The sequence below is a fragment of the Eucalyptus grandis genome, chromosome 7 (assembly GCF_016545825.1).
Source record: "Eucalyptus grandis isolate ANBG69807.140 chromosome 7, ASM1654582v1, whole genome shotgun sequence".
Lineage (NCBI taxonomy): Eukaryota > Viridiplantae > Streptophyta > Magnoliopsida > Myrtales > Myrtaceae > Eucalyptus > Eucalyptus grandis.
In genome coordinates this window covers 37,054,716-37,080,963 of record NC_052618.1, presented here as the reverse complement: position 1 = coordinate 37,080,963, position 26,248 = coordinate 37,054,716, and the positions used below count along the sequence as shown (strand labels likewise).

At 37.4% G+C, this 26,248-nt stretch overlaps 3 protein-coding genes across 6 annotated transcripts; 2 read left to right on the top strand and 1 right to left on the bottom strand.

Annotated features, from left to right (window-relative positions):
* The first annotated feature begins 2,057 nt into the window (after positions 1-2,057).
* LOC104453424 (beta-galactosidase 13) lies at positions 2,058-6,687 on the top strand. The gene is made up of 19 exons (XM_010067970.2): positions 2,058-2,165; positions 2,265-2,360; positions 2,452-2,564; positions 2,645-2,711; positions 2,794-2,886; positions 2,993-3,136; positions 3,328-3,422; positions 3,503-3,608; positions 3,714-3,798; positions 3,888-4,006; positions 4,083-4,250; positions 4,394-4,572; positions 4,709-4,818; positions 4,912-5,021; positions 5,104-5,211; positions 5,330-5,434; positions 5,580-5,725; positions 5,809-6,154; positions 6,571-6,687. Exons 2-19 carry the CDS (start codon positions 2,265-2,267, stop codon positions 6,685-6,687), a joined length of 2,307 nt encoding a protein of 768 aa, XP_010066272.2. The 5' UTR covers positions 2,058-2,165.
* A 5,827-nt stretch (positions 6,688-12,514) lies between these two features.
* Positions 12,515-14,118, top strand: LOC104453423 (myb-related protein 308). Its single transcript, XM_010067969.3, has 2 exons — positions 12,515-13,170; positions 13,402-14,118. The coding sequence occupies exons 1-2, from the start codon at positions 12,908-12,910 to the stop codon at positions 13,904-13,906; spliced, it is 768 nt and encodes a 255-aa protein (XP_010066271.1). The 5' UTR covers positions 12,515-12,907; the 3' UTR covers positions 13,907-14,118.
* An 8,420-nt stretch (positions 14,119-22,538) lies between these two features.
* On the bottom strand, positions 22,539-26,079 carry LOC108960055 (glyceraldehyde-3-phosphate dehydrogenase GAPCP2, chloroplastic-like). Of its 4 annotated transcripts, XR_005552785.1 has the most exons (7): positions 25,820-25,999; positions 25,362-25,444; positions 25,182-25,249; positions 25,059-25,091; positions 24,669-24,769; positions 23,116-23,228; positions 22,544-23,003 (listed from the first exon to the last, which is right to left on the bottom strand). XR_005552785.1 is itself a non-coding variant. In XM_039316545.1 (5 exons), exons 1-5 carry the CDS (start codon positions 26,053-26,055, stop codon positions 22,928-22,930), a joined length of 669 nt encoding a protein of 222 aa, XP_039172479.1. In that variant the 5' UTR covers positions 26,056-26,079; the 3' UTR covers positions 22,539-22,927. The 4 variants fall into 4 exon arrangements, 2 of the variants coding, with proteins under 2 accessions (XP_039172479.1, XP_039172480.1); XR_005552786.1 differs by lacking the exon at positions 25,059-25,091; XM_039316545.1 differs by lacking the exons at positions 25,059-25,091; positions 25,182-25,249 and having other exon boundaries at positions 22,539-23,003; positions 25,362-25,504; positions 25,820-26,079.
* Positions 26,080-26,248: the final 169 nt, after the last annotated feature.

Genomic DNA, 26,248 nt, shown 5'->3' with positions numbered 1-26,248 from the left:
AACTTGAACATTGGACTATAAGTCTCAAATTGTGTTAATAAGAACAATGGACAAGAAAATTATCTGGCTAGTTACTTATTTGTTGGTTACTAACAAAATAACGAGAGAATGATACTAAAATTGCCAAAAGTTGTGTATGATGCTTATTTTAGTGCCAAAATTTTTTGCTATCTCACTTTAATGTTAAACCGGAGAAAAACGATTACTTATGTGTCTTCAACAATAAATTACCTTGATTTTATAATTAAAAATTTTATCTGAGGTGGCATTTTTTTAGCATTGAAGTAATCATTTTTTAATAATAATTGCCATTGAAGTTATCACTTTTTAACCTGCTACATAACACCGTTTAAGGTTTATATGTTGACTGGGCACGCCGATGAGCCACGTAGAACTAAGAAATTAATAAAATATGGCCACGTTAGATTTTTGGTGATCTAGATCAGAGTTAGCACTTGAGTGATTTTTTTTTTTAAAGTGGCATTTAAGTAATCTGAAAAAAAAAAAAATTTTGACACTAAAATGAGTACCGTATACAACTTTTAGCACTTATAATACATTCTTCCCAAAATAATGATCTTTTTAACCTCATGATTGGCATAATTAATTGAAACCCCATTTCCCGTAGGAACAAGAGGTCACCCTTTCGGAGTCCCCCTGACATGAAAATTGTTAAAGATCAAGGCTACTTATATAGAACAAAGGGTTAGATTTAACATGTTTATGGAGCTTACAAGGTGTTTCATGGTCTCTAGATAACTAAATCTTCGCACCTGTGCCTCAAATATATCAAATTCAAGGGTAGATTATTAATTGCATTGTTAGTTATATACTATGGAAATAAAATTTGCCACTGTTTAAGGATATAAAATGTCGGAACCCTTTGACGCTGAGTAGGAGTCAAAGATATGACGATATTGCATGGCAGCCTATATCAGATATCATGTCGTGGCATCGTAATGGCCAACAGAAAAGAGTTAAAGCTCTTTTCAAATCGGTTGACAAAATCGTTAGAGATCCTCGGGTCTTAATGTGGATAATCCGCAAGTTAGATCCAACTACGAGGTTAAGTAATTCTAGTATACAAAAATTGATCTTGTATATTACTTGACGAAAAAGGAGAAAAATAAAAAGGCAAGATGCTAAGCCTGTCGATCTCATTTAAACAATCTAAGAATTTTGAACTTAATACCTGATCAATGCAACTAGAGGAATCTAATTGAGTAATTCATCATGAATTCTCTAACGTGTAGATTGCAAGAGATGAATTCGTTCAACAATCACAAAACCAAATTCATATCTTGTATGAACGTATATAAATTGTTCGTCATTGGTCATTACCTTATATCTCGATCGCAATCATTTAGGATACAATAACGTACAACGGGGATCGACCTAGGAGATGAACCTCAATAAACCTTGCTAACTAAAACGACAAAGAAGCGAACATTGCAACAGAGAATTCAAGCCTATCGACCAGGCTTCCCCCACAATGTTGTGGACGACGTGGCGCAATGTCATTGGCTGGACTATCCAGAGCATGGCAGGAGGATCTTCGTCAAACATATCCACACCCGCCAGATTCGAATTACCGTTGTCTTTGCTTATTTAGACCTTCTAATCTTCAATTGAACCTTCAATTGAACGGACAGTGAAGAGAGAGAGAGAGAGATGTCCAAAAGCAAGTCCAAATAAGATGAGTTAAAAACCAGCGAGAGAGAGAGAGAGAGAGAGGATCTTTACAACGACCAACAACGACCAATGTAACTTCCGATCTTTCCTCTCAACCGTCATCACTCTGCCTCAGTCCGTCCTCTTATGGTATCGCCCTCAGGTGTTTGCCGAGAAGCAGTCGTTGGCACCTCGTCCTTGCAAGGAAGAGGTTCCAGAGACGCTCCGAATCCCTGATCTTCTCCTCCGTGCTTCTACGTACTTCCGGCCGAGAGGAAAAATCGGTTCGCGGGGCTCTCCTCAGAATGATGTCGGCGACGCTGGGCCAATTACTCGCGGCGGTGCTTCTGTCCACATCGGTATTGTTGGCAGCTACCGAGAAGAGCGGGAATAAGGTGCAGGGAGTGACTTATGATGGGAGGTCACTGATCATTAATGGCAAGAGAGAGTTGCTCTTCTCGGGTTCGATCCATTACCCTCGGAGCACCCCCGAGGTAACCGCTCCTCCCATTGAACTCGGCTGTTCGTTTGAAGTATATCCCTTGTGGAGTTTAATGGGTTTTCTTTTTCTTTCTTGTTCAATCGGGATGCAGATGTGGCCGGACCTTATTAGCAAGGCAAAGCATGGAGGCTTGAATGTGATCCAGACATACGTGTTCTGGAATGCTCACGAGCCTGTTCAAGGCCAGGTGATTTGGACCGGAAGTTACACAAACTTGATTCCATGAAATCATGTCGCCAGTCGAATTTTAATCAACCGTATCCATATTTCTTCTGCAGTTCAATTTCGAGGGAAACTATGATCTGGTGAAATTCATTAAGATGATCGGGGAGCATGACATGTACGTCACCCTTAGAGTCGGCCCATTCATACAGGCCGAATGGAATCACGGGTACAATTCTGCTTCCTCTCTCTCTCTCTCTCTCTCTCCCTCTCTCGGACAAATCTCATCAATATTTCAATCTTAATCAGAGGACTTCCATATTGGCTGAGGGAGGTTAAGAACATCACATTCCGTGCGGACAATGAACCATTCAAGGTAATACATTGCTCCAAACCTGAATAGACCTTGTTGTGACATCTACTGGTTGACTCATGTGATCTACTCTTTCATTTATCAGTACCACATGGAAAAATTTGTAAGGAAAATCATAGACATGATGAAGGAAGAGAAATTGTTTGCTTCCCAAGGAGGTCCCATTATTTTGGCTCAGGTATATTTCCAACAGCATCGTGAACTGTCCTGCCTGGAGCATCTATATGAATTTTCCGTTCTTTCTTGCTTCCATAATTGTCCGATATTCATGTTTGGTGATGCAGATTGAGAACGAGTACAATCATATTCAACTCGCTTATAAAGAGTTAGGCACCCGGTATGTCCAGTGGGCAGGAAACATGGCTCTTGGCCTTAATATTGGAGTTCCATGGATCATGTGCAAGCAAAAGGATGCTCCCGGTCCTGTGGTATGTATATGATGTATTCCTTTTGTTATGACAAAAAGTCTTTCAAGAATGAATCAAACCTAGAAATTCCGTCAGTTGGGTAAAATGTATGAGGCCATATTTTCACGGGAATGGGTTGGCTCCTTGTTGTAGAAGAAAACATTATTGTATGCTTCACTTCTATGTTGTTCTTAAAGTGGACGTATTATCAGATAAATACATGCAACGGGAGGCACTGTGGTGATACTTTCACTGGCCCAAACAGCCCGAACAAGCCAATTCTCTGGACAGAGAACTGGACTGCTCAGTAAGCACCGATGTTTCCAAGATTTTACTTTAAGCGATGCTAACGTTCCCACCTTTCTCAACTATGTTGAATGATTGCAGGTATCGAGTATTTGGAGATCCACCATCCCAAAGATCAGTGGAAGATATTGCTTTCTCCGTTGCTCGTTTCTTTGCTAAGAACGGGAGTTTAGCCAACTATTACATGGTATGATGTTGTTTAAACTTCCTTATGACATTTGATCAGAAGTTTATTGTTTTTCATTGATAGCATTCTTGCCCCCAGTGATTTACTCATAAACTATGTTTGCAGTATCATGGTGGTACGAATTTCGGCAGAACTAGTGCTGTTTTCACAACCACCCGCTACTATGATGAAGCTCCACTTGATGAATATGGTAGGAATACCCAAAAAAAAAAAAAAAAAAAAAAATTCACTATGGTCAAAGACTAAGCTTCTTTCGTAATAACCTTTAATTTTATTTAGGTTTGCAGAGGGAACCCAAATGGAGCCATCTCAGGGACGTGCACAAGGCTTTGAGTTTATGTAGGAAGCCATTGTTGTGGGGTAACCCAAGCGTTCAACGTCTTGGAGCAGACATTGAGGTACTTATGAAACTCGAGTTTTAGAAGATGAAGAAGGAAGAACATGCCTACTAACTTGGACAATTATACTATGCAGGCCTTAACTTTTGAGATCCCAGGGACCAAAGTTTGCGCTGCTTTCTTGACTAATAACCACACCAAAATAGCACAAGTTGCCGAGTTCAGGGGTGAAAGTTTCTATTTGCCTCCTCATTCCATTAGCATCCTCCCTGATTGCAAGACTCTGGTTTACAATACACAAACGGTGACGTTGTCTCTTTCTTTACATGACAAGTTGTCAGTGTATCACTATATTTGAATAAAGCTCTCCAGTTAGTTCATTCTAACCTTCTAGATTGCATTTGCAATCCTAAAATGCTTAATGGAAATTTCTGTCACAAAATACAGATTGTATCACAGCATAATGCAAGGAACTTCCGCAGATCAAAGGTTACAGACAACCTTAAGTGGGAGATGTCCCGAGAAGCCATCCCAGACATTGCCAAAGTACCAGTTGATTCTAAGATCCCAGCTGAGCACTACAAGTTGACAAAAGACACCACAGACTATGCCTGGTTTACAACAAGGTATGCTGTTCTTAAGCACCTTAGCCTTTTGAAGATCATATTTTATTTGTCTGAGAAAAATACTCCTCTACTTTTATGCATCTCCAACTCTATTACACTTTCAAAAAATGACACATTCTTGTAATTGTGACCTCAGCATTAAGATAAGCCCAAGAGATCTACCAAGGCGTACAGATATCCTTCCTGTTCTAAGGATAGCAAGTCTTGGCCATGCTATGCAAGTGTTTGTAAATGGCGAATACATAGGTAAGTTAACAGAAAGATAGTAGTTAAATTCTTAGTGGCTAGGTTTGCCTTGATCTTGATTGACTTATTGTGAAACACTGTAATGGTTCTTAGGAACGGCCCACGGAAGCCACATTGAGAAGAGCTTTGTCTTTCAGAAAGCTGTAAACTTGAAGCCAGGGACCAATTACATATCTTTGCTGGGCATGACGATTGGATTACCTGTGAGAACCTAGCATTTTTTCTAGCATCATAGTTTAAAGCATCTGAGAATAGGCATCAATATATCTTCTTTGGTTGACACAGGATAGCGGAGCATACATGGAGCATAAATTTGCTGGGCCTCGTTTGGTGACAATCCTTGGTTTGAACACTGGCACTCTTGATTTAACACTGAATGGCTGGGGACATAAGGTACTGAAGAAACTTCCAATCCTATCTTACGATGAAAGAATTGTCTTTTGGATGAGATAAGGAGGAAAAAGGTATCAAGACATAAATGATCATTATGGTTAAATTGGAAAATTTGAAGGTTGGCTTGGACGGGGAAAAGGTCCGTGCATACACACAAGCAGGATCGCACCGGGTACAATGGAAAAAGGCAAACGGAGTCGGCCCTGCTCTTACTTGGTACAAGGTATAGAGAATTTATTTCAGAGACATCACCAGGATATCGAACACAGTAGTTTTAATCAATTGAAGTTCTCAAGAACTTGCTCAAAATTATCAATCGATTTGATCAGTCAAGAATAATGTACATAACCGCATCATCTTGAATGCAGGCATACTTCCATGCTCCCGAAGGAGACGGTCCCCTTGCTATCCGACTTCCTAACTTGGGCAAGGGAATGATTTGGGTCAACGGCAAAAGCATTGGCCGCTTCTGGAATTCTTACCTTACTCCTCTTTTGCAACCATCTCAATCAGAGTAAGCATTTGCTGGTGCACCACCTCCTTAGCTAGCTCCCATACAAAGAGATGTACGAGCTTCCTAAATTTGCTTGTTACCAGGTACCATATTCCAAGGTCCTTCATTAAACCAAGTGACAATCTCATGGTCGTGTTGGATGAAGAAGGAGGCAATCCTCAGTCAATTGAGATCCTCACTGTGGACAGAGATACCATCTGTAGCTTCATTTCTGAGAACCATCCACCCCACGTGAAGTCATGGGCAAGAAAGAACAGCCACATCAGACCCGTTGTGGATAATGTGAAGCCGACGGCTAACTTAAAGTGCTCAAACCACAAGAAGATCGTTGCTATTGAGTTTGCAAGCTTTGGTGATCCAGACGGTATCTGCGGAAGCTTTTCACTTGGAAAATGCACTTCTTCCATTTCCAAGAAGGTGGTTGAACAGGTATAACTCGCTTCCACAATTTTTTGAATGTTAAGAACAATGCTATGGACTTTCTCATCGAAGTTGAAGTTTCCTCACATTAGCGTGGGAAAGCATTGTTTGGTTCGTCAGAATCAAGGTTTGGTAAAACATTAAACCATTTGAATTCTAACTGCCGATAAATTTATTGATCTGACTGGCTTGCGCAGTTAGCTGATGATGCCAATAGTAAACATTTAACCATTCTGTTGGAAGAAATCGATATCATTTGTAACAGTAGTTAGCCAGAAACACAATCATCAGTAACATATTTAGCTGAAAGCCTTGGCGTGTTTAAGACAGCAAAATGTGGATCAATGAGGGAAAAACATAAGTTTTACGTGGAGACGCATAAATTTTCATAGATCTGACAGTGTGCTTTGGTTTTCTTTAAATAGTATTGCTTGGGAAAAACCAGTTGCCAAGTTCCCATTGACAGAGCGCTCTTCGACAAGAACAACAACGGGTGTCCTGACATCATGAAGACGTTAGCCATCCAGGCAAGATGCAGCTAGCCTTCAGAAGCACTTCAGAAGCACAAGTGAAGATCAGCGAGGAAAATGGGTCAAGATCAGCTTCACAACCGGTTCAAAGCCTCGGCTCTAGTGGTTATCTGAATTGGGCAATGTGTTCTTGAAATTGGATGCTGCGCCATTTGCCTTTTCCTGTTTTCCTTCCACTCAACTTTAGATGTCCAGGCCAGAAGTTTGAGAACTTGTCACATAGCTGCATAGACCGCATTAGTGTCGCCTTAATTTTGCTTCTCATCAATTTTAATTTTCCATTTCTTCTTCTCCTACCTTTCTCTCTTTTGTTTTCCTTTCATTCTTAAGAATTCAGTTTCTCCATTGCGCTTACACATTGATTATTCGACTGCTCATGGATCCATTGGAAACCAATACGCTTCATGGTGTTTTTGATCCAGCATTTGTGCTTATGCGTCCATGTTGATCTCGGCAAACATATCTCTTTCTTTAATTTTATGATGCCTTAAAACTGTAACGCTTCACATGGAATCGACAACTTAGGCCAATGAAAACAAAAGTACAAGGACATAAAATACATTGCAAATTCCGACCGAATTCCAAGAGTCCTATGCAATTTTATATGGTCATCTGTTTCCTCTCAAACAAGGTGAATAAGCCTTTTTCTCAATTATCCTTTATCATCGATGGAATCAGTTCGACGTACCCAATTTTATAGTGAATTACAGGATACCATGAGTTCTTGCCGTCCATACATATCGGTGGTTAAAGGTGGCAATTTAGGCTATAAATTGACCATTTAATTCATTTTCAATGGATCAGGTAATATATGAGTTTTCCAGAATTTTAGTTTCTGTTTCTGGTCTGAATGGGTAAAGAAAATAAAGCCCGTCTGAATTTGGGCTAGAGTCGGTACGAGCTAGATCAATTTTGTAACCCATTTCTGTAAAAAGAGTGAAAATAAAAATTGGAAGTCTGAAAAGAAAGGAAGAGGCCTTAGTGACGATTTTGTGAACCGAAAACAAAGGAAGAAGAAAAAATCATGGCGGACTTAATTTTGAGAAGTACTGATGAAGATTTTTATCCTTTTTTTTTTTTTTGGTAAAGTATTTTCCGATATCCTTTGTCATCGTTAATGCCCTGATTTCCTAATATACCTTAAGAAATTGGTTTAAAAACCTTTTAAGGTTCTTTCTTAAAAATATTTTAAATTGTGTACTTGACATATATGAAGAAGACAACAAAGTGGCAAACCAATTTTTATTTGAAGAAGAGACCATCGTGTGGAAAATATATATCTTTCTTACAATGTTAAGATATATTTTCAGATATAATTTTCTATTTCAAAAATATGAAGCAAATGCCAATTTCATCTACCAAAAAAAAAAAAATTATAATTGAGTCTTACTAAACTTAACACATACACATGCCAATTGATTCCAATGAAGGAGTTGAGGCTATTGGTAAGGGTTTTAATGAGTTAGGTTGAATACAGGTCATCACAAATAAAAATAGGTCAGTACCAATCAGACAAATATGGACATGTTTCCAACCTACACCCGTTCATGTACGTATTCTCGCCCATTAGAATCACTTTCAGATAAGCCAGCTGCTGAAAGCTAACAAAGGAGTCTCAAAGACTTGCGGGGGGCACAACTATAAGGAGCAAGCACTGGAATCGGAGCGAGCAAGCGGATTTGGAAGAGCAATTTCTTCGGAGGTGCTTGCGCTTCAAATTTCTGGTTTCACAGGACAAAACTCTCCACTTCGGTGGAGGATGTCGATGGCAACTCCGCAAAATCAACGAAGAAAGCTTGAAGAAGAGGAGATAAAGAGACAGGGAGAAAGGTAGGGAGAGGGGGAGGGATAGAGTCTCCCTCAGGGATGTCGCTAAAGGAGGGTTGGGTGGCGGATTGATGGGAAGTGAGAAAACCCTAACGCCGAGGAGGAGAAAGAGTGAGCTTAAAAAAAAAATAAACAGTTTTCGGATGTATCTTTTCAGATTCATAGGCTAAGACTCTGAGTGGGTATATAGGTTGAAATTTTTTTTGATGTCCCGAGTGTGTTTCATCAGGAACTGATCCAATTGGCGAAATACCTTACACCAAAGGTTAACCTTTGGTTTTTATTAGATCGAGTTTAGTGGCAATTTGGACAGAAAAGTAAATTTTGTAACAAGGATCAAGAACAATTAATTTTAAAGGAAAGATAAATACAAGTACTTGTAATTAATAAAGGGAAACTGAGGAAACATACAAAAGTTTGTGTTAATGATTCTATTGTAAAGTTGTTAATTGTTCTAACGAAATGTTTATTAACTCAGTCTGTCACGTGTGGATAATAACCAAAAGTTCATCACTTTTTATGTCAACGGAGTGCATATGAGTCTAATGTATTTGAATGCTTCTTATTTTGCAAGTTCTGTGTAGGGCTCCATAATCTAAAGACTAAGATATAATGAGATCGCGTGCACCCGATAATGTCTACTTCTATTCTAACCAACTTATGGAAGAAGATGCAACTAAAAAGTCGTCACTTTTTGAACATCAATCTATTTCTCTCTCATAATTGAAACCGACTGGAGTCCCACATGGAAAGGACAGTGAAAGAAGTAGGTATGGGTCCATGGGACAGTTCCATGACACAGTTCCATGGTCTTGTCCCACACCTAATTGGCACATGCATACCATATTACCCAAAGCCCTATACGTGAACCATTAAAAGCATCACTTTCGGCTTCTATGGAGACTTATAGGAATGCCAACGCTAGAGACGTTTGAAAAATAAGAGCAAATATCAACCTAATATATTTGAAACTACCAATTAAAGGTGAAGATATCACGTAATCTTAGTCAGAGACAGGTATGCTACTACCTACCTCGATTCATTATGAACCAAATGCCTTAGAATCTTTTACTCTTGGACACAGGCCCATGATGCTAAACTGTATTACGAAGGTTCTGAAAAGTGTTAAAGCACGCCAACGCAGTTTGCATACAAGCAGTTTGTTTCTAGCAGACAAGACCCCGTGATCCTCATACGATGATCCTCGAATCCAACAATCTGGTGAGTTCATCCTTGCTGAGTTAATTCAAGAATCACCTGGTAAATTAATCACTCGCGGAATGTGAATATCGCAAAAGGTTTTATTGAGGATACCGCTTCTCTAGATATACATGGCGAAAGGTTTTAATCTCTCTTTGCGTACCTTCATCTCATCCCCAGCCCACAGATCAGCTGACCAGAGAAAACCTACAAAACCTTTTCAGTTTTTCTCCGTTGCCTACATGTGAATTTCGCCTGGATATCCTCGTTTAGAGGACTGGTGAAATGGAAACGAGGAGATATGGATACATGGATAAGTTTCTGATGAGTCGTTTTTCCAAAGGAAAAGGAAGGACCTGTCAAGAGGAATTAACATAAAAAAAAAAAAAAAGTGAGGCAAGTTGAGGCGAGAAATGGACACTCGAAAAAGAGTAAAAAGGTAGGTGAAAATTTAGGCTCATTATTACAAAACAGATGAGCAATATAGGTGAAAATTCAGGCTCACTATTACACAACAGATGAGCAATATCTCTCTCTCTCTCTCTCTCTCTCTCTGCGTCCCCTTGAAAACAACCCCTCCCCATCATCCTTAACTCTTACCATCCACTTGACCCACACAACGTTTGTTGAAACTTCCTCGTTCCTCAAATTCAACATGTCGTTCTTAGTCCGATTTGGGCATGACAGAAGATCTAAAGATATCTGACTCGCTTGTCTACGTGGTTTCTATGCTATTTATATATTCACATCTCTTGTCACCTATTGATTCAGGATTTTGTGTTGGATATTCAAATGATACATGTGAATGGTTTATGTTATGGAGAGATGCTTGCAAGATAACAAACTTTTATTCCAATTGAACAATTGTAACACTAACAACGAGGTATGATCTAATTTCTCAATTCCCTATCTCTAGCTCATATCTTTTCTCTTTATCAAATTTAGCCAAAAAAAAAAAACAAAACATTATATGAGAACCTGCTTTTTTACCTTACTTATATTATATAAAGCCTTAGTTTTTTTATACGGAAAATTGTCAAAAAAAGTCTTAAATTTATTGTACGGAGGCTAATTTAATCTAAAACCTTTTTATTGTACAAGTTTAGTCATAAACCATTAATAATTTGCCAATTGAATCATAAACCTTTTAATTGTGCCAATTTTTTTTTTTTTTTGTAGTTGTTGTGCCAATTTAGTTCTCAAGATTTTGATGATTTGCCAAATGTTTTTGAGTAAAAAAGGATTCGACGATTTAATCATAAATCTTTTGATGTTTTGTCAATGTAGTCGTTTTGGCCAAAAATTTAGGACTAAAACAGCAAATCGTTAGAAGATTTAGAACTACATTAATATAATTGAAAAGTTTAAGATTGAATCGATTGTCTTACGATTGGTTTATACTTTTAAACCATTCTATTTTTTACCTTACTTTTAAAGATGGTTTTCCTTTTAAAATTGTTTGTGCACGTATACAAATTCGTTTGCGGCTGTGCTTTTTTTTTTTTTTTTTTTTTTGTGGGGGGTGGTCTTCGGGCCTAAATTGGAACCAAAAGGAGTTGGGGAAAAGGAAAAACCGGAAAAGTGGAAGGTGAGCTACAATCACAAACATATATTTTTACTAGCTGTCATCAACCCCTCGTTTCCATCTTCTAGAAACTCTCTCTCTCTCTCTCTCTCTCTCATATGCATGGTGAGAATTAAGATCCAAAGTAGATCCAAAGCACATATATGCACGAAAGTGCAGCCAAACGACATTTTTTTTTTCCCAAAAGCCACCTCAACCAACGAACTAAAATATCATATTCATGTTCTAAAATATCATTTTCCTTGTGAACCGCTCCATTAATCATATTATATAGTCTTGCATGGTCACTAAACAAATGTTCACATCTCTTTTAGTACAAGACAAGAAATGATTTGATCGATTGAGCAAATGAAGCTGTCATCGGCTTATAGGGTCGATATGCAATCTAGGGGAAAAGTTTTGGTGAAATTTGTATGTGCAAAAAGTTTTAGATTTAAAGGTGGGAGAAGAAAATCATATTCCGTCCATCACTTGGCTGATGACGTTGGGAAACACATACCTGGGAACTAATATAAAATGTGCAAGAGCAACAAAAGTAATATACAGGAGCCATCATATTCAAAAATAATATCGCAGATTTTAAAATTGATATAAAAAATTGATCTATAAAGCGATATGGTCAACTACCATTCAACATTTGAATAAGCATCACTTGTTATGACATCGCAATACAATTACCCAAATAACTTAGTAGATCGATTTTGCACATCAATTGTACCCATCCTTCAATGGTCTTTTAAGGAATGTACCGCCAACAATCTAGCTGATAAGGTTTGGCAAATAGCCGATGAGGAGGAGACCCCATAAATCCAACGTTTGTTCCCTGTTGGTTTAGTTGAAGAAATGAACATGGTGGACTGGGGCTAAGTTGGCCTCATATAGGGACAATACATGGTATAACTTTGAAGAAACCCACCAAGAGCGTTAGTTCCACCAACACGATATAATTATTCGAGTTGGGTCATGGAGTCTGGTACACTTTGTCCAGTGAGTTAGGGGGAGATCTTGAGAGCTAACTGAATTATTTATGAAGTTGTTCAAAATTTAGGCAAGTGAGGAGGGAGAGAGAAAGAGATCTCACAATTATTACACCCCGGGCCCCTCACTTTAAACCCCTTTGCTTTACACCTACCTGAAAGGTTACCCTCCAGTTATTACTTATTAATAGTCTCTTTCTCAGCTCATTCAATGTGATTGTGTGATCCCATTATCGTCACGGAGAGAGAAAGAGAGAAAGTCACCGGCCACTCCTTCTACCTGTCTCACCAACTCTCATCTAGAAGCTTTCTCTCTCTCTCTCTCTCTCTCTCTCTCAAGAGGGTCAAGATTATAAAATATCAAGTTGATCCCTCACAATGGGGCCAGCTTCTCTCTCTTTGGTGCAATGTGAAAATATCAAAAGAGAAATTAGGGGAAAAAGAAAGAAACCTGTTGTTATCTACCATTTTGTTTTCTATCTCCACCATTCTGGGTCTCTACTACTAATAGAACAACAGTTCAAACAGCTCAGCTAGCTACAGACTTTCTCTAGTCCAACTTAGGGAAATTCTTGTTCACATTCTCTCTTCAAAATCATCATCATAAGCCATCATCATCATCAACGACAACAACATCAACCACATGGGAAGGTCTCCTTGCTGCGAGAAGGCTCACACGAACAAGGGCGCATGGACCAAGGAGGAGGACGACAAGCTCATTGCCTACATAAGAGCGCACGGCGAGGGTTGCTGGCGGTCGCTCCCGAAGGCCGCGGGCCTCCTCCGCTGTGGCAAGAGCTGCCGCCTCCGGTGGATCAATTACCTGCGGCCGGACCTCAAGCGGGGCAACTTCACCGAAGAAGAGGATGAGATCATCATCAAACTGCACAGCCTTCTTGGTAACAAGTAAGCTCCACTGCAGTTTTCAATTATTTTCTACATCCCCCCATAGCTTATACCTAACTTAAATATGGGATGAGCACGTAGAGATTAGACAGTCTTTTTTTCTTTTTTCTTTTTTCTCTTTGAATCGAACCAGACCCTCCTCCGAAGATTATGCACCTGCTTCATCATCTCCTTGTGAATCAACTTCATCTAGCTTATTTGTACTTATTGTCCACCTGGGTTGTTGTACAGATGGTCGCTCATTGCTGGGCGTTTGCCGGGGAGAACGGACAACGAGATCAAGAACTACTGGAACACGCACATAAGGAGGAAGCTTTTGAACCGAGGCATCGATCCGGCCACTCACAGGCTGATCAATGAGCCCGCACAAGATCACCATGACGAGCCCACCATTTCTTTTGCTGCTAATTCTAAGGAGATCAAAGAGATGAAGAACAACGCAGAGCTCAATTTCATGTGCAACTTAGAAGAGTCGGCAGACGTGGCATCGTCGGCTCGAGAAAGGTGTCCTGACCTGAATCTCGAGCTCGGAATCAGCCCTCCTTCTCATCAACTGCATCAGCCTGAGCCACTCTTGAGATTCACTGGTAGGAAAAGTGATTTGTGTCTGGAGTGTAATTTGGGGTTGAAAAATAGCCAAAATTGCAGATGCAGTGTTGGGGTGATCGAGAGTGAAACTAGTGTTGGGTATGACTTCTTGGGCTTGAAGGCAAGTGTTTTGGATTATAGGAGCTGAATTTTGGTGAAGAAGATGGATAATTGTGCAGCGAAGAGATGAGGCAGAGATTGTTATTAGTTGAAATCTCTTTGTTAATTTTGTTGTCTCTCTCTCTTTTACCCTTTTCTCTAAATTCTTATTTGGGATCCTGGTTGATAGCGACTTCATAGGTTAAATAGAAATATTACCAGTTAAAGAGATGAATGAAGGATATAACATCTTCAGTATAATAGACTGCTCTTGACTTTACTTCCGTGATATCATGTCGAACTTTTCCCATATGAAAAAATCGAGACCTTTTCAAAATATGATTTAAGACTTCTTCAAAGACCAAAAGAGGGAGACACAAAATTAATATGGTGGTTGTTTGCTAGCTACCAACGTCTACCAGATATCTGCAGAGACCAGCATGATTATTTTTTTTCTTTCAATGAAAAAGATAAATTTCCCCAAAAAAAAAAAAAAAAACATGACAATGATATGTCTCAAAAGACATATTGAACAACAAGTACTTGTTCGACCCAAAAAAAAAAAAAAAAAAAAAATCAAGTACTTGTGCCCCTGAATCCGTTGCCCAGTTCACCCAACAAGACCTAAATCTAAAAGATTTATTACCAACTTTGGAGACCATCGTTCTTTTTCATAAGTATAAACAAAGGGACAAAAAAGGGTTTTAGTTTTAGATAAGGATTCCATAGAACAGTGGATAATCATTATTACCTGGTAGTTTTCATCCGATTTAAGGTCAAATCCTTCTTGACTAAACGCCACCACAACCCCAAAACCCAAACCACCACCCCCCCGCCCTGGCGTTAAGAGAGGGATTCATCATGCGACAAAAACCTTACAAGCATTGTCTTTTCTGGGCTCCAAAAAAAAAACGAAAATCCTTTTCATTTTCCATTTGAAGGAATTGGATAAGATGTGAGAGGAGGAGATGATAGAGTGGATGGAGTGGTTGGTAGCCCATCTCCTGCACAATTGCAATAAAAGCACAAACGAAAAAGTAATATTAAAAGCGTGAAGGAACTAACAACTATCCCTAGCACCATAATTCGACCAACCTAATATTTACCAGTTCATCCCATGAGCCAACCCCAACAAACCCTAGCTTGATTGGTATTCCCTTCACTTTTTTTTATTTTTATTTGGGCCCCTTACTCTAATCTTGAGTTTGCAAATTGTAGCTTCTAAAGAATTTTAATTGAGATGAGTACACAATCATGTCTTAAAATTTTGGCTATTGGTCAATTGAATCCTTACAATATTAAAAATGGCACAATCAAATTCTAGGCTCACTATTAGTAGGTTTTCGATGTCGGAAATCTTATACGGCTCTCAGTTTCACGTCCACACGTTACTAGAAAAGTGGTATCTTGATGGAAATATAAGATTTCCACGTGAGTAGGCATGGCAAAACAAGCATAAAAAGTTGCCCCTTTTATTACTTAGTTACCAAAAAAATTTCATCTTTTCCACTTGCCTTCCCTTTCCGAATTTTTTCACTTCTTTGAACTCACAATCTCCCAAATAATGGGTAGTACAGTACTACTCGAACTACAAAGACTACATATCATTCTTTTAGTGCAAAACTCGTACAGAGCAAAATGTGAATGTGTTGGTAGATTGAGCACATGTTTCCTTTTGTAAATCTGTTTATAGGTGAAAAAATGTGCTCAACAAGATTGTTATATGAGCATGATGAATATCTATACAATATTATTGTAATTTTTTTTGTAATGTCAAGTGATAATGCATTCTCTAAGCCAGACAGGGCAAACGGGATGGGGACATAGGGCCCAATGCCTATTGTAATGGTGAGGATTAGGTTCTCCTCCTAGCCTCATGCAGGGCACAGGATGGAGATGAGGAGGACACTGATAATGTCACGCGACGGGGCAAGGGGCTGGGAAAGGCAATCACGGCCTCGCGCTACCCCATTCCCATCCTTATGCATAAGACAGCGAGTTTAGGACTTGATTACATGTTCATCAAATGTTAAGGGTTTAATTGACCAAAATGAATGTTAAGCATCTAGTTGACCACTCTTCCAAAACGTCAAGGATTGATTTTGCACTTATTCGTGACTTCTAATGTAGAAATTTTGTGTGAGTTTTTTGGCATCATGTAATCTTCCAATTATCAATTTCTTCCAAAGAAAAGTTACATGCTTGGATCATGCTATGCATCAAAAAGATCATTTTCATTTTTTTAGGGTAGATCTCTTTTCTATTACATGTAGAGAACCCCTTTAACCAAACATTAGGATGGTCACGTCCTTTAATAACACTCAAATTGAAGTCCATAGGTTAGTCACCAAGTCAAAAGTTGGTAAAGTGGGAAGGTTAGACCTCCTTATCAATGTGAGGAGCATCCTACGTAGTTAAATTAGGTCAGATCTCTTCCGCCTATCTTGAAAGCTCCATTTGTACTAAAAACACCGCTAATAAAACAAATCATTTGCACGAGAGATTCCCTAATTATAGAAAGAGTATATTTCATGGTGGCGTTTAAAAAAAAAATAGATACGACTGCTAAAAATAGGCGCTCATCACTGAATTTAGTTTTCTAACGGAAAGTATTGTTTACATCATTAGACTGCAGAATTTGAGCAGGTGTACAACAATTTGAAAAAGCTTTTATCTGTGGATGCGCGGGTCAACATTTACCACATGGAAAAGTTATATGGTCATTGTTCATTTAATCCCCTTTCAAGGTTATCAAACTAACAAAAAGTCATATAAACTTTATATTTAGAAATATATATATATATATATATATGAAAGAATATAGGCAAGCTTGACTTGAATAAGCTCACCACTTTGGGACTTACAATTCAAGAATCATTTAAATTTATGACCCAATAAATTAATTTGAAACGAATTCAAAATTCATATAAAATATCAAAGCATGTTGATGAAATTTTACCAGTGATGCTCACTCTTTGCCTTATGAACCTTAAGTGAATGGCTTAAACACCTTGTAAATGTGAATTTCGTAACATACAAAGGCCCTCAAAATTTAGGTACCAAATCTAGGTCAAGGGACCTAAGTCCATTTTAGTGGGAAACTACCCTAAATTAATTGTGATTAATGCCACTGAAGTCCGACTATATTGACTCATCTAATTGCTAGGCATTATCACTTGTACTTCTAGATTGATACCTGGAAACACCACCTTACAAAAAGTTGATGTGATTGTCCCCATAAGGATGTATTACCAACCTCTTATTAAAGGGAAAATTTAGGGTACAGAAAGCAAATGACAAGGGAGAGGCACCTATCTATGTTGTTAAAAACAACCTCCGGCTAAAAGAAGAAACACAAGAATCCTCCCCAACATTATAAAAGCGATCAAAGGAAGAGATAACAAAAGAGCAAAAGGACAAATGGTTGGTGGCTATACTTTCATTTTTCCTTTTCTTGACAATATCCAAAAATAATAAAAAGACCCTTTGCTACGTGGAAAAAGGGTGTCGCTTTTCAACATTTCCACCCTTCTCTGTCCTCTTTTTTAATGTGGGGTTAGGTAGAGACATTTTTGGAAGCTTATCTAGGGTTAACCATCCCCAATCTCTCTCTTCTTTACAAATTTTGGTCGGGATTAGGTTTGGTTTTATCGTAGATTATTGCTTGTCTCACTATCAATAGAGTAATTATCGCATGACATCAAGATAACTGGGAGATTGATTCCCACCATGTGACCGTGACGTGCGGGTCCCATCTACTTCACTCTATTGGATCCTCTCCCTAATAAAATCACTTTTGTCCTGATCTGTAAGCTATGTGATGTCCTATTACAAATTTGCACCCTACATTAGCTACTGTTCTTTAGTTAATCCATAATAATCGATCAGTTTCATATATACAAGTTAACTGGGTTCTACTACAATCAAGGAGATAAAATTTAAACAATGAAACTCATTAAGCAAAAATCATATTGTTCAAGAACCGGTTCTTTGGAATGATTGTGCATAAAGGGTGCGTATTGTGATTCTTACCACAAACTGATGCACAATGTATGAAAGAAAATATATATATTTTTTTAAATGGAAATTTTTCCTAATAGTTAATTATATCAATGAAGTACAATCACTGCATTATATATAAAGATAAAATACAATATATGGGTTTAATGATAGTTGAAATTTATCTACAATATTAAGATGAAAGCTTTGTGGGATGTGCATTTATTGAAATAAACCCCTCTTATTGAAAGATCACATGTAAGTACAGAAGTCAATTATGCAATCTTATGTGTGCATGAGAGTATGCCTCATGACATAGTTTGTCAAAATTGAGAGGCCAGCAAATTTATGGAATATGTAATAATTTAGGCTAATTCCAGATTGACAAATTCGTTCCTCTTAAAAAGCTAACACTCAAAGTTGAAATTGGCCGATAATCAAGACTTTGCTCTAAAAAGTACTAGATAATATCACATGAATTCAATTTAATAAATCTAGTAATATCAATTTAGAGATAAAATGATGAGCGTGAATGACGCATCGACGAATAAAGACTAGTAATTAAAAAGGATCGAAAGTACAAGTTAAACTCATCTAATTCATGTCAACGTAACACAAACAAAGACATGTTACTTTGGCATCAAAACGCTGCCCCGATGATTATTATTGTCGTCATCGTTTGTTGTTTTCGGTGGAAATAGCCAGTAACCTGCTAAAACGTTGCAATCTGAATTGAAAGAGAGAGAAAAGAGTTTCAAGAAAGAGTGGAAAGGTGAGGAGAGTGGACCCCGCCGTTGATTGTTACCTCTGGTTCCGATTCCCTCTCTTTTTGTGTGGACCCCAGGTCCGACGTGGCCCTCGTGGCCGCATTGCGGCGGCGGGCCCCTTTATCAACCGGTCCCGGGGGATTTTTTAATGCTTGCCGTATTGTTTTGTACCGCAGGACACTTGAACCATTGGTTCGTGTAAGGGAAAAAATGTAGCCAATGAATATATACATACATGTGTGTGTCTCTATATATAATTATATATATATATAATATATAAGCATCAATCACTTCTGTCAGTCGTACCTACCACATGAATCTCCGCATTGATTTCTCTCTGGGCCACACGAATCGTTCAATTGAAAATAATTGAAGGAAATTTAAAGAAAAAGAAACAAAAGATATTGAAGTTTTTGACGTTCATTTTAATTTATTTAATGCTTATGAATCTGAAGAGATGTGTTTAAATATTGAATTGTGACTATTGGCAATCAGCAATGAATTAATTCAATTCAATAAAGTCACACTTTTTAGGTTATGACATAGGGATACGAAAATAAATGGACATGTTTGTTCATATTTTCCCAGATCAGAGCTGCTGCTTTTGTCTTGTTGAATTTAACATCTAGAAAAAATTTCTTCTCACAATTAAAATATTGAATCCCTTTCGCTTCATCTTTTTCTTTGGAAAATCATTATAAGAAGTTGAAAATTTACTGTCTTTGACTTACCGTGATTGTAAAATTTACAATAGAAGAACTTAAAACTTCAAGGACGGTGTTTATTCATAAACAAAATCATAGATATCTACTCAAATTTCAAAGCAGTTCGCACGTAATTTATAAAATTCAAATGTGTAAATTCCAGCTCTCATCTAGAAATCTTCAACTTCTCAACTAATTTTGCCGATTTTAAATGAAGTTTTTAAATGAAGTTTTTAAATACACATTGTTGACGTATCATTACGATATTTCTCATATTTGACATCAAAAGTTTAGAATCAATATAATTCCTATCACAATGGGAAAAGTCAATATTTATTCAAGAGTTACGTGTTAAAGAAGTCATTATCTTAATTAAAACAAATCAACAGTTTTCTAGCCAAGAAAAGAATCAAGATCGATTGGTTATATAATGTTGGTAATCCTTCTAGAAACCAACGATTTCGGATTCCAATAATGTAGACATCCGTGAACTGTAATCGAGCATAAGTGCGGCCGATGTCAGTCATGAGTAGTTGTCTGGGAAAAGTGACATTTCTTCCTTATCTTCCCTACTCGACAGGCAATGCGCAGACTGCGCTCGGTGCGCAAGATAGCAAAAGAGTGGACGGTAGGAAAAGCTAAAGAGAGTTTGGTGAGATTTGTTGGTTCAATAATGCTGAGGGAGGGAGGATAAGCCTGACAAAAGAAAATGACAAAAATGGGAGGATGGGGAATTCAGAGATGAGGACCAAACGGATTTGTCATTTTGCACACGATTTTTATAAGCATTGGTCTTTCTAGATTAACGGAATGAGAATTTGTAAGGTCGTCTTTGGAAGCATTCGAAAATTTATATATTTAGGCATATGATCACTCAGAACGGTCCGTATTAGAGAAACTTCTCCGAAATTAGGTACACAAAAAAAAAATATAAAGTAATAAACTTTGTTGAAAGTGACCATTTATAGAAATTTTGGAACTTCAAGAGTACGACTCTTCTCATGTTATAACAAATTGATATTTGGAAAACTGAACCATCGCTGATGTAAAATATATGTTACAATAGCAATCATGAAATGGAAGTTTTTGTGCATTAGTGGAATAAATTCACTTACTTAAAAAGAAAAAGCTAGATCTGTGTTGGCACCTGAATCTTGTTGTTTGATGATTTTTTTACGCACTCAGTGCACCAAATTATAATCATTTCGGTTCAAGTGACTCGTAGGCATTTGTTAACTACACTCGAAAGAAGGAAAAGGGAAGAAATGAAGGATAAGATATCTGTGTGGCCATAAATAACATGCATGCATGCTCAAGAGAGTTAGGTGGGGGGTTTTGTTTGGGATGGTGATGGATCCGAAGTAGTCATTGTGTCTCGACAACTACATGATGTCCTTTTCCATAAAACCTTGGTAGAACTCATTTACTAAGGCCTTCCCTACATTATCTTCCAGTCATCTCATCATCTTACTATATTCAAGAATCTCCCCACCTTCCCAGCATCATTTAATGTCCTCATCATATTTTTCTAAAATCCAAATATCTCTTTCCACATACGTGTATATACATACAAACGTGTACATGTATATTGATACATTCATATGTCAAGAAGTAGATAGTCATTATCAGATTGTATACTTGGTCCCAAGGGACATTATTCGAAAAATGGGCCATATGATGGTCTAAGTATTGGCCATACTTTGTGACCGAATCTTTAAAAACTGTCCACCAGATGCATCATCCATAATTCTATACAATAATCTAATTTTCTCACGAAACAAGATTTATAGTTAGGATAGCATCAACCCCAATGTCTTTTAATTTCTTCTTGCCTTTTTTTAAGCATCGGACAGCATACGTACTGGACAGTATGATAGAAACAGAACTTGTGCCTAGATGCCCCGAGACAATATCTAACCGCAATGCTAAGAAAATATCATGGGAAAAAGGGCGAGGGTTGCTCACGGTTGCTCCAGAAGGCTGATGGTGTCCTTTCTATTAGCAATAATGTAATTGATAATGTGGAAATTGATAATAAGAGAATTGTAATTCTTCCTGCTTTATTCACGACAAGAGCAATTAAGGCATACTTTTTGTCCATAACAATATCCTCGAGGAAGCAATAAACTCAGGCTTTTGATTGTTGCAGAAATAGTCCAAACTTGATTCTGATTCATAAGTTTTAACTCTTCTTCCGTAGCATTAAACTATTAAGTTGAATCATCACATTACATGACTTGTAGAAATGAACCTGGATGAATACTAATTCCTAAGTCAATTTCTAACTCTTATAGATAGATCACAAAGTCATTAGAAATAACTAAGCTCCTTTCTCTTTGAGATCTTCTTAGGGCGCGTTTGAGAACGATTCTGTTCCTGGAATGATTCTAACAAGAAATGATTATTTTTTATTCGTTCTGGGAACCGATTCCGAGTAAAAGAATGTGTTTGGTAACGAATAAAATTTCGATTCGGAATAGAAAAAAGAAAAACACGTTTGGAATCGTATAAAATTTATATTCCAATTCTTTTTAATTACCTTTTTATATGAATATAAATTTGATATTGAATTTTCATAAACCATTCACTCGATTAATTATATTTTTATACTAAGTAATAAAAATATTAACTAATCAATTTTTATTAAATAGTAAATAATAAACCATAGTATAAACTATACTAATATCCCCAAAATATGTAATACATATAAATACTAAATTATAATATAAAATTAAATATGTATTCTGTATACAGTAAATATTTATTTCAAAATAGGAAGAAATTAAAATAAAATATAGAAATAAAAAATAGATAAAAATAAAAACAAAAATTGTTGTTATTTTAAATTTGGTTTTCTTATTAGAATTTCAATATTATTTATATCTAAATAAGAGTTTTTTTTTTTTATCATGGTGATTCTCATTTTCAATTAATATTTACTTTTATATGATTAAATATCTAATCCATTTTGAATTTAATATGGATGAATGTTAATTTTAATTTAGCCAATATCTCTCTCTCTCTCTCTCTCTCTCTCTCTCTCTCTCTCTCTCTCTCTCTCTCTCTCTCTATATATATATATATATATATATATATTCCCTTCCCCAAAACCGAACACCCAACATTTAAGAAGATGAAAGTCTTCAAACCAACATGACTCTTTGAAACAAAGAAAAGGCTTTAACGAAAAACTCATCACTACAACTTATCATTCCATAAATGAATAATGAAGTAACGTAGTCCATTGTTCAACTTTGAATATTGGCTTTGATAAGTCAATAATTAAAAACAATATTACAAAGGTCGTAAACATAAAGTTATTGAATCTCTGGCATATTGTAATCCCTTGCCATTTGATTTGCAATACTTCTCCGAAGCATGTTTATCTCCATTGCTTCCTCATTTGATGTATCATCTACTACATCCATGTTTGACTTGTATGACTTTTCATTTACTCCAACCACAAACATAGGTGCATCGGCTGAAGGAGCTGATATGACCACTTTCTTGGCGGCCAGCCTACAGTAATAATCAGCGGGCATGCGTGCACAGAGCAAATTAAATTATTATAGTGACCTTCAGGTGTGCGGAAGCCTTGTCCTATGTAGTGAAAACTCCAGAGGATTCAACAACATACTCAGCCCCATGATAACCCCAAGGAATCTCTTCTGGATTTCTGAAAAGAAAGAAATATCAAACTTTACCCCTTCCTGCTGTAAGTTTAGAGGTTGATATTTGCAAAAGAGAACTTTCTACAAGCATAGTCTTTTGGATGAGTAAGAAAAAACCTTTTGCTTTCAACTTTAATTTGCTTTCCATTAATCTTCAAGGTGGAATTGTCTATAACATTGATCGTTCCAGTGAAAACTCCATGAGTAGAGTCATCCTTTAACATGTAAGCCTGGACAGATCGATGAAAGAAATGTCAGTATCTCCTGTATCTCCTCAAGGAGCAGACCTGCTATAAAGTATTGCGATATCCCTCCAACGATCAAAAATTCCAAAGCTGTCACATCTTATAAATTCTCTCGGCTTGCTAATTATACACAAATACCACAAGAGTCAGCTATAAGTTTTATCTTAGGGTGATTTTCAAAAGGCAAAGCAAAATGAGGTAACCCTGAGCAGTAGACATTAATATGGTAGCAAAGCCGACATGGGAAAAGATAAATCTCATGCGTCTTAAGTTGAAGGCTGATTTAAACATTCACCAAAGCGTGGTGGATGAGTCAGCAGTAGCTTAATTTAAGTTATGAAACATTTATTGAAGAAAAACAATAATCTGGCTTGCTTAAATAAATGGTCAAGTCAATCATTTTCCAATTCTAAGCTAAAGCAGAAACAAGACTAGCAGCAAATCAGAAATTTTTAGAATACTGCAATGGATATTCCAAGTCCACTACCAAATAACAGACATAAAAGAGATTAAAACATTCATATACCACATAAGTGACACAACAGTAATGCTATAACCAACAACCACTCAATCACGTAAAGGAGGGAAGCCACATGACATTTCCTTGACAACCATTCTGTTCCAGAAATTGTTTCGGAACAGAAATAAATTTTTCTATTTCTATTTCTAGAAAAGTTTCTAAGAAAATAACCGTTTGATAACGACACAAAATTTCTTCCTTTCGGACGGCGGTGGCGGCAATACGACCGATGACCTTTAATATAAAAACAAAAATAAAAATGATTTAGTAACAAAAAAATAATGAATAAAATAAAATAAATCATAAAAAAATAAAATAAAAATATAAAAATAAATTTTATTTTATTTTATTTTATTTTATTTTATGAATAAATTTATTTTAAAATGAATAAAAATAAAAATAATAAAAATTGATTTGGCAAAACACTCAAGGCAAATAATAATAAGTTTATTTTTAATAAAAATAATTTATTTTTAATAAACTAAAAATAAAATGATAAATAAAAATAATTTATTTATTTTAATAAAATTATTTTTATTTTAAATGAATAAAATGAATATATTTATTTTTATTTATTTTTATTTTTAATAAAATGAGGAGAGGCGAAGGAAGAGGAGGAGGCAAAGACGTAGAGGAGATGAGGAGGACTCACCGAAATTAGGGTTTAGTGAGAGAAATTATTTCGATTTCTCTTGAGAAAATTTTAGCTATTTCCGATTTCTCTTCCAAACCTATTTCGGAATATAAATCTATTCCGTAAATAGAAAAAACCGAATAGGTTTATCAAACAGTTTCTCTTCTAGAAAAGTGTCTAGAACAGAAAAATTATTTCGGAACAGAAATTTTGGGTTGTCATGCACCCCTAAGTAATTTGCACTAAAAAAAAAAAAGGTAACTGCACATACCATGTATTTAGCATCGATAAAAGGATCATTGACAGCTAATACATCGATATCATCCCTAGCGGTTGCTATCCGAAGCACCAATCTTCCGATTCGACCAAATCCTGCACGAATGTAATGCCACCACGCTCAAAAAACACTTCCACCAGACCCATTTCATTTAAACTGTACACCTCGTGCAACAACTACATATTCTTCTAGACATTCTTCTATTTGAGCTGATATATGCAGAACAGCTGCAAATAGCCCCTATCTTGCAATCCCTATGGTATCTGTTAAAACACAATTCCAGAATGCCCTCTAAATATACCAGCACACAACTTCGCATGGAATGAGATTACAGGCAAAGCACAGTAACCACTTAGCATAACTCCTATCAGCCCCGGAACATACCATTAATTCCAATCTTTGTCTTGTTGCTGCCATCTGATCGTGCACGACAACATCACCCCTCAGACTCCGGTCCAATCAAACCATTTTTAAAAACCAATTGAGATATGCTACAAGGATTCTTACTTAGAACAATAGGCCGCACATCAACAGCGGTAGCTCTAACGGGCTAAATGCTCCTGACAGAGGATTTCCTATCAATTTTTGTTTTTTCGGGACAAAAGATAGTGTCAACGACAGTTCCTAGAGGCCACAAAAACTGGGAGTGGCAAATTTAACAGGAGCAAGGGAAAGATTAGACTCAACTGGAAGGAAATGGATCCGGTGGGGACAGGAGTGCCGTTGAAGCTGGAGGGAAGGCGTGAAAGGTTGACGCTGCTGGACGAGACCTGCAAGAAAACGAAAAAAAAAAAGAGGTTGAAGTTGTTGAGCCGAATGGGACGAGCCACCTCCCAAGATTTAGGAAAAGAAGAAGGGGAAGCCGGGAGTAGGTCGCGAAGACGGTGTCCGCCATAAATCCAATAGCAAATGCAGAGGAAAAGACAGGATCATCAAAAAGTGAGAGAAAAAAAATTAAAAATAAAGGAAACAAAAAGAAGAAGAAGAAGCGAAAATGAGGGAACAGGAATCGCAAAATTCACAATTCGGCATCGCTCGCCCTCGGCCAGATCGGCGAGGGCGCCCGCCGATTCGGGCCTAGGGGTCGCTCGCCGAGCGAGCGCCACCCGTCGCAAACGCCGAACCACCCATAGAAGGGAACTCACCTTGAACGACGCCCTTCAACGATGAAGAAGCAGCAGTCACCGTCGCCGTTCTTGCGAAGGGAGGAGCAGCTGTCGCCGTCGCCGTTCTTGAGGAGGGAGGAGCAGCAGTCGCCGTTCTTGAGGAGGGAGAGAATGAGACTGATGAGCAGAGGAGACGAGAGGAAGAGAGAGAGAGTAGAGAGGAGATAAGGCTCCGCACTTTTGATTCTGGTTTTGATTCTCGGATGAAGAATCATAATTTTTTTGATTCTCAATTCTTGTCCAAAACTGATTCTGAGAACAAATTTGTTCCCGGGAACAAAAATTTTACCAAACGCGATTCTTGGCCCAAACTGATTCTGGGAACAAAAAATCAGAATTTGGCCCTGTTTGGATGGTTACCAAACAGGGCCTTAATGTTATTTTTTGTCGTTCAACTACAATAGGTTT